The 8,893-nt window shown below is 40.3% G+C and overlaps 1 protein-coding gene across 2 annotated transcripts in view; it reads right to left on the bottom strand.

The window, feature by feature from the left end:
- Positions 1–4,109: 4,109 nt before the first annotated feature.
- LOC128533813 (NACHT, LRR and PYD domains-containing protein 12-like) overlaps positions 4,110–8,893 on the bottom strand; it is a 470,287-nt gene continuing 465,503 nt past the window's right edge. The window contains exons 5-6 of one of the 2 annotated variants that reach the window (XM_053508073.1): positions 7,446–7,622; positions 4,110–4,782 (exon numbers count right to left, since the gene is read on the bottom strand). In XM_053508073.1, coding sequence (XP_053364048.1) covers positions 4,770–4,782; positions 7,446–7,622 — 190 coding nt within the window. In that variant the 3' untranslated portion in view covers positions 4,110–4,769. Of the gene's footprint in view, positions 4,783–7,441; positions 7,623–8,893 lie in introns of those variants that run through there. The other variant, XM_053508074.1, reaches the window with a different exon arrangement.

The following is an 8,893-nucleotide window of genomic DNA, read 5'->3' as shown; positions in this document are numbered from 1 at the left end:
TATCGCTGATTATCAACGCCAGAATGAATGGCGAATTGTCGATATTTTACGAAAGCATACCTGCATATATGGAATGACACCTGAGATAGTTACATATACGCACTGAATGACGCATAGATAGTTGGCGCGATTCTTTGCGCCATCTGCTGAGAGAAATGAGAATCGCAGGTTGGAAAGGGCAGGAAACGGCATGACCGGCGCACAGCTGTCAGCGATTTCACGTAAATAAGAGCAAAATAGCTTTATATTGGCTTTTACTGGTGCGATTTTAAAAATGTAAGCATACAGGGTGATTAAGCTCACAGAACTAGGAAAAGTCATGGAAGGAAGGTCCTGGAATTTGATCGAGTGTGAAGTATTATTATTTTTTTACCCCCTTGCGGTCAAATGACCGGTGCTCGGCGCTTCTAGTGTTAACCCCTGCTGAGGCGAATTATGGCATCGGCGATCGAGAACTTCTGGCCATCAAGCTGGCCCTAGAAGAGTGGAGACACTGGTTAGAGGGGACGGAGACCCCATTTTTGGTCTGGACCGATCACAAAAATCTCGAATACCTGTAGAGGTACGCCAAAAGGTTAAACTCTCACCAGACTTGGTGGTCACTGTTCTTCGCCAGATTCAAATTCGTCCTCTTCTATCGTTCTGGTTCCAAGAACTCCAAGCCAGATGCACTCTCCAGACAGTTTTCACCTACTCACGACTCCACTGCCAACGAAACCATCATTACCCCGTTATGCTTGCTCGCAGCAGCTGAGCTTGATATCGAGATCAAGGTTCAGCAAGCCCTGTCTCATGAACCCAGGCCAAGTAACGTGCCTCCTAACTGCCTGTTTGTTCCACTTCCTCTACGTTCTCAAGTTCTGGAATGGGCACACAGGCTTTCACCCCCAGTCCAACGGGCAGACTAAAAGAAAGAACCAGTCCCTCGAGGTAGCCTTAAGGTGCATGGCTTCCCGAGATGTCGCCTCTTGGAGTAAGTTCCTGCCTTGGGTGAAGTACGCCCACAACTCCCACGTATTCCCATCTACTGCTTTGTCTCCCTTTCAGTGCTGCCTGGGCTATCAACCACCCTTATTCCCGTCTCAAGAGGAAGACGTCAGCATCCCATCTGCCCAAGCCTTTGTCAGACGTGCAGAAGGACCTGGCTGCAAGCAAGGAGAACGCTGTTAGAGGTCGGCAAAAGATACAAGAGACAGGCCGACCACAGATCCTCTCAGGCTCCCAAGTACAGGGTGGGGCAAAGAGACACCGCCAGAGACATACCTCTAAAGACCACCTGCTGCAAACTTTCCCCTCGTTACCTCGGCCCCTCTATCATCACCAAGATAGTCAATCCCTGCGCTGTCAAACTCTTGCTTCCCTCAACTACGCGGCGAATCAATCCTACATTCCATGTGTCCCAGCTGCGCCATCTCGCCTCATGCTCATTAATCACGGCTTTTGTTTCTCGTTTTTTGGATTGTCTCTTCGCTGCTTGATTTCCCGGTTAGCGATTTAACGTTTCCTCATCTGGCTCTCGTTTGACGTTTTGGCTTAAATGCCGCGCTGACTGATCCCCCGGTATTGACCTCCGCTTCCGCATTCCGACCACACTCTTGTTTAACGTTGCTGGTCACTCATTTGCGCCTGGATTTACCTCGTTCCGCTCCGCCCCATGACAGTTAAATTTACTTGAGTAACTTTTTTTAAAATTATTATTTCTGAGTAGTTTTACTGCACCATACTTTTTACTTGAGTAGATTTGTGAAAAAGAAACGCTACTCTTACTCCGCTACATTCAGCTTCCCTCCCTTCGTTACTTTTTTAACCATTTATTTTACAAATGCAGACGGTAGATCTACTGAATGATTGCTTTACCAATCCTGCAGATTACTCTAATTGGCATTCGCAAAATAGCCTGTAGTATGTGTATGTGTGCCCTGCGATGGATTGGCCCCCTGTCCAGGCCCCCTGCGACATTGTCAAGTCAAGTCAAGTCAAGTCAAGTTTTTATTGTCACATCACGTTACTGGTACACTGGTACCGTACATGTGAGTGAAATTTTTATGTGCAAGCTACACAAGCATTAGTGGTTGTGTAGCATAAGCATACAGTTATAAGAATAAATATACATATGGATAATACAGTAGTATAAATATTGTGCAAGTATTATAAAAAAAAAAAATAAATAAATAAATAAAAAAAAAGTAAGTACAAGTATACATATATACACATACAGAATATACACACATATACACGTCTATATATATATATACATACATATATACAGTATATATATATATATATACATATATCTACATATGCACATACACACATATGCATACATGTATATACCCATACACACACGATTGTGGGAGTGTGTCTACTTGTGTATAAATGTATAAGGAATGTCCGCAATGAATGTTGTGCAAAAAGGCAATTATGTGCAGTATGGAGTGCATAAAGTGTCTTAGTGACTATAAAGTGACAGTGTGAAAGTGGCAGTGTAGTGTCTATGGAGACCTAATGGTCAGTGTTCAACAGTCTGATGGCCTGATGATAGAAGCTGTCTTTCAGCCTACTGGTTCGGGACCGGATGCTTCCATACCTCCTGCCTGACGGGAGCAGTTTAAATAGGTGGTTACTAGGGTGACTGGAGTCTTTGATGATCCTCCTCGCTTTCCTCAGGCACCGCTTCCTGTAGATGTCCTGGAGGGAGGGAAGCTCACCTCCAATTATCCTTTCGGAACACCGCACCACTCTCTGCAGAGCTTTGCGGTTGTAGGCAGTGCTGTTGCCGTACCAGGTCGTGATGGCACAGCGGTAGAAGGTCCTAAGTATGCGGGGGCTCATGCCAAATCTCTTTAGTCTCCTGAGAAAGAAGAGTCACTGCTGCGCCTTCTTCACTGTTTTGTCAGTATGAACTGACCATGTGAGATCCTCTGCTATGTGAACACCCAGGAAGCGGAAGCTGCTCACTCTCTCCACAGCAGCGCCGTTGATGATGATGGGGGAATGTGCACCACTACACCTCCGTAAGTCCACTATCAACTCTTTGGTCTTTCCGACATTGAGGGAGAGATGATTCTCCTGGCACCAATGTGTCAGGGCACTGACCTCCTCCCTGTATGCAGTCTCATCACCGTTGGTGATAAGACCCACCACTGTTGTGTCGTCCGCAAACTTCACAACGATGTTGGAGCTGCTAGTGGCCGTGCAGGCGTATGTGTAGAGTGAGTACAGTAGAGGGCTCAGTACACACCCTTGTGGAGCACCCCTGTTCATTGTGATGGGGGATGAGGTGATACTGCCCAGTCTGACCATCTGACGTCTGTCGGACAGGAAGTTGAGAATCAAGCTGCAGAGAGAGCTGCTTAATCCTAGAACTTGTAGTTTCCTGTCCAGAATTGTCCATTGTATTCAGGATAAAGCGGTATAGTCCATGAGTAAGAAAGCTTAAGGTCAAAGGTCACATCAAAAGGGGCATTAAGAGTTTCCTCTAAACTGACTTTTTAGCTGTTTTAAAAGCTTATGTGACATACGTCAGTAAACACATTAATTACTTTGTTTACCGCCCACCAGACAGACACACACACACACACACACACAATACTTTCAAAATTTTCTTTAAACATAATACAATATCAAAATAAACCATCTTTCAGAAGTTAAAATCAAATAAATCATTTTACCCTGTTTGCTTGTTCCTGTTTGTTTTCTTTTATAAGAAAGGAACCCCCCAAAACATCTCAGATCGCACACACGCAGGTTTTATCTCGAGTACAGGCCCAAGTGAAGGAGGTCTTGCCACATCTGGCAGAGGGAAAGTGTCATGACCTAAAACTAGGAGACTGGGTGGTGGTGAAGGACCTCAGGAGGAAGAACCGGAAGGCCAGGAGGTGATCGGACCGTTCCAGGTGCTCCTAGTGACACGGACAGCAGTGAAGGTAGCAGAAAGTGTGAAGTGGATCCACTCCAGCCTCTGCAAACGTGTTCCAGAATCTGTGAACCTGGGAGAAGAGAACACAGAGGTGCTAACCCCTCCTGCTAGCCCCAACAGACCCACGTCCAACCGCAAAGTGGATAAACAAGCTGTAGTGATATAACCCACACAGAACCACAACTCTCCTGTCAACTTTATTGTCTGTTAAAAGAAGTGACGTTACATATAATGTAATATTTTTACATAGAAAATGTTGGCAAAGTAAATTACATTTAACTAATGCATAATTAGTTTTTAATTGTATTGTAACAATATTTTTGTTTTTAAACATAAAACATCTTTAAATAACTGTTACAAACATTGCTACAAAGTTTGTTACATTGTGACATGTATATCATTATTTTTTATGTATTTAATTAAGTTATGGACACTATAAGCACTTAAATACAAAGTCATTTTAATTGTGAAGCAAACAAAAAAGCAATAAAAAAGCATGCATAAGAAAAAAAAACATAAAATATTAATAAAAATATAGAAAATAATCAAATATAGAATAATCACATGACCTTTCAAACCTGCATCATACAACAGTTAATTTTTGTCCATGAATGTGTTTGGATAACCAGCGACCACAACAAGGTCACTTTGATAAGGTTTGATGACTTGTGTCACTTCACTTGTCTGTGTTCACTCAGTCTGTGATTCACTGTGCACGATGAACACACACTTCTCATGTATCTGAGTCTCTTTAATGTGTTATAATTAAATGAATGATGTGTTATGAGCACGTTCTTTTTCACCAACACGGAAACGCAGGAACACTGGAGTCTTCATCACACAAAGATGTTCACCACATCAGGCTGAATATAAAAGAAAAAAAAGTGTATTAATAACCATAAACTGGACTGTGGTACTTCATGATCAACAGCATATAATCATCTCTCCTTCAAGGGAAACATCATCATCTCCTGTTTATAATTAATCATTCAAAATTTCTTCATTCTTAGTAACATCTGTGTTATAACAGGAACATGAGCAGATATTTACTCATCACATCACTGCTCTTATCCAATCACAGGCTTTGGAGCTTTTTAAATAATCAACACTACTGAGTCATTTAGCTCTTGTTCTACATTTATATATAAGTGCAGACTTTAAGAACAAGCTGAGGTGAATTTTACAGAAATGACAGAAGACACGGTGTGGAGGTCGGGTGCTGGTAGAAGTGTCAGAGTGAGGAAAGTGGCTGCTTAAATACAATATTTGTAGCATAAAAGTTGAGAATTAAGTTTGCTTCCAGAAACAGGGAAAAGCAGAGATTATCTTGCTCAGACAAAAGCAGCAGTATGAAGTCAGAGATAGCAAGGTGTCACAAGGAGACGAGCTGTTCATTTACAATCACTCTCATGCACTCATTTGTAACATTTTGAAGACTCTGACTGACTCCCTGTCTTCTGACTTCACATGGATTTAAAATCAACTTTACTGAACACAAAACATTAAAGCATTAAAGCATATTGTTAGACAAAAAATATTTAAATAGAACCGTAATAACACTTCTAACCTGCTAATCATATATTTATTGGGACTAAATAGAATTGTACAAACTAATGATTAATTACTTATATACTCTACTCACACTACTCACAGCTGAAGTCGAGCTGTGACAATTCTGCCACGATGTGGTGGAGCATTATTATCCATGAACAGAAAGTTGGGGGTGTGCTGGCAGAATTGGGGGATGATGATGAGTTCTATGATGTCTCTGAGATAAGAATGTGCAGTGACTGAGCCATGTACAATAACCAAATCTGTTTTGCGCTGACTGGTGATGACTGTATCACCTTCTTTAGCACCGTTCTGTTCACTGATGAGTGTCGGGTCGCCTTGTACAGAAAGGCTTGTTGTCAGCATTGCTGGAGAAGGTGAGGTGAGCAGTTTGCCTTGGTGGAGGAGGTGCAACAGTCTGGACAGGCAACACCAGTCAGCGCAAAACAGATTTGGTTATTGTACATGGCTCACTCATCATAGAACCCATCATCATCCCTCAATTCTGCCAGCATTTCCCGCGTTTCTCCCGAGTTATAACAATATTTTACACCTTTCCCCCTTTGGCAGGTATGCTAATATGTCACCATTAACTGTTGCATGTAAGCTAACCAGGTAGCCCTCTTCGACCAAAGTTGCTTGTGACTCAGGCTCAATTAACTATCAGACAACGCGCCAACTACAGGAAAAAGTACTACAGCTGTACAGATAACTACTAAATGAAGTATTAATATTTGGGTGATTGTATTGTGCCAGTATGACCCCAGCTATGACATTTTTTCGGTAATTAGCTTAAAATTAACGCAGACCACAAGATCAACTAGTCCGACATAAACAAAAATAATAATATTAAGGAGCTTTATCCTAAAAGCAATTCTTATTTTGCTGTTTTATTTTTGGTAGTAGCTGTCTCTATGTTTTGGTTTCAGGTTGTCTATACCCTATGTTAATGGACAGCTGTGTCATTTTTTATTTAGTATCAATCCTATTTCACTAAATTAATCGTTTTATTCAGTTTAATCTTTGCTATTTAACAAAAATTTTACTTTCTTTCATTTCTTTCTTTCTAATGTTGGAACCAACATGGTGGAATACCTCCGGCAGGCTGAAGTGTCAAGGCCATACCCCTACATCCTGATGTTGGGAGATAATGACCAGCGCTGCTCTCAGGCATTCGTCATTCTGGTGGGAGAGGCTCTGGAGCAATGCACACTACTTGGGGCGGTTGATGTGTGCTTTAAGGCATTTTATATTTTTGACATTAACTATCCAAAGCAGTGTGCACCTGTATAGGACTTTTTGTAATGTTGCTATAAAATAGCGAGGCTGGATAGTTTTGTTCTGCAGAAAAAGATATCTGAAGTCACAGAGAGATCCTGCTCTGTAGAAGCTGCCTCAGCCTATTTGTGCAATTACTCCATTCTGCCCTTGTAAGTAATAGTATACAGTACTAATGATGTCGCTGTTGATTATCTGCTCTTGTGCTTTTGAAAAAAAAAAAATTTCTATGAACATTTAATAGGATGTTGTTTATTGCATATATGTATGGTTTGCAAAACTTGAAGGTTTTTTTGTAATAGATTAGTGTATCAAAGTAATTTAACTGTTTAATAGACATGGGTAGTTTTTTTTTCTACAGATTCACTGTAAATATGCAATAACTGCAAATAATAATAACCTATTTGTGAGGTAGAATTAACCCAACATTCCAGTTAAAACAAACCAACATCTATCTGGGTAGAACATTTGACCAATTTATGTGGTAGAATTAACCCATCATTATATGGGTTGTTTTTAACCTAGTATTTTGTAGGGTGTATAATTAGTAATATCAAAGGAAACTTTAACTTATTTCATTTAAATTCAGGGCAAATAGGAAAAGCACTCATGTAAATAACAATATCCCTAACTTATTGTGAGTAATGTAATTAGTCTTTTATTATTTTAACATAAATACAAAAAGTTCATAACTTACTTTAATTTCTGTAGTTTGTAATGCTTATCATCCTTAAGAGCAAAGAGCAGCTTCTTTCCTGAGTCTTCTATTTTATTATTCCCTAACAGATCCAGTTCTCTCAGGTGTGAGGGGTTTGATCTCAGAGCTGAAGTCAGAGCAGCACAGCCTTCATCTGAGACACCACAACCATACAACCTGTAGAGAGACACAATGACACACTCTTCATGACAGATCATGCACAGGAATATATTCATGTCTGTATAAACCAGATTACTTGCTAATCATTTAAATAGATATTCCTGAATTATAAATCTAATGGAGAGTAAAAACTGTCTACAAATTGGATCCATCAGGTTCTACAGGTTTAAAAGTAAAATTCACAATAAACAAAAATTCTACAGAAAGACTGACATAAAGACAAAGAGATTCCAGAAAGAAACAACCAAAAAAGTGTGAAAGTGAATCTGATAAAATATTCCGCTTAATTTAATAAAATCTGAGAGATTAACAGTTGTCAGCTTTACACAATAATTTCTCCTTGCCTCAGAAGCAGGTGTTAATTAGCACAGTGTTGTTGAAGCGGTTGCCAGATCCCCAGTTTTCTGATATGTCTCTCTATGACTCTATCTGTCTCCTATGTGGCTCCTTAGGCAGGACACACAGCCAGGTAATTAAAATGTCAGGGTGTGTTCTGCCTTTTTTATCTAAAATCCTTGAGAAAGTTGTTTTAAACCAACTTCAGTCACATTTATCTTATAATTCTATTTGCGAAAAGTTTCAGTCTGGTTTTAAATCTTGCCATAGCACGGAGTCAGCCCTCTTACGAGTTTTAAATGATGTCATGTTGACTACGGACTCTGGCCAGTTTACGGCTTTGGTTTTGTTAGACCTCAGCTCTGCCTTTGATCTGGTCAATCATAACGTTCTAATTTCACGTCTTGAAACGTGCGTTGGTTTACGGGGCATAGTATTACAATGGTTTAGGTCATATCTTTCTGATAGGAGGTTTATGGTCAATATTGGGCACCATTCCTCTTCTGAGATACAGTTAAGATCTGGTGTACCTCAGGGATCGATTCTGGGTCCAGCGTTGTTCTCTCTTTATCTGCTTCCATTAGGGTCTATCTTTAGTAAATATGGGGTCTCTTTCCATCTGTATGCAGATGATACTCAGATTTATATTCCTTTAAAGCGTGGAAATAAGAATGCCTTTAAGCCTATTCTGGATTGTTTGGAGGAGCTAAAACTTTGGCTGGCAACAAACTTTTTGAGCCTCAATGAGAGTAAAACTAAATTCATAGTGTTTGGTCCCACTGATCAATGTGTATATGATTTTAAAAGTACATCTCTATCACCGTACAGTACCTCATGTGTCAGAAATCTGGGTGTTTTGTTTGACAGTAACCTCAAATTTGATAAGCAGATAAGTACAGTGGTTAAGTCTTGTTTTTACCATATTCGTCTTC

This window comes from Clarias gariepinus, chromosome 12 (genome assembly GCF_024256425.1).
Source record: "Clarias gariepinus isolate MV-2021 ecotype Netherlands chromosome 12, CGAR_prim_01v2, whole genome shotgun sequence".
Classification (NCBI taxonomy): domain Eukaryota; kingdom Metazoa; phylum Chordata; class Actinopteri; order Siluriformes; family Clariidae; genus Clarias; species Clarias gariepinus.
The sequence above is the reverse complement of the archived record's forward strand: the minus strand, read 5'-3'. Positions and strand labels throughout refer to the sequence as shown.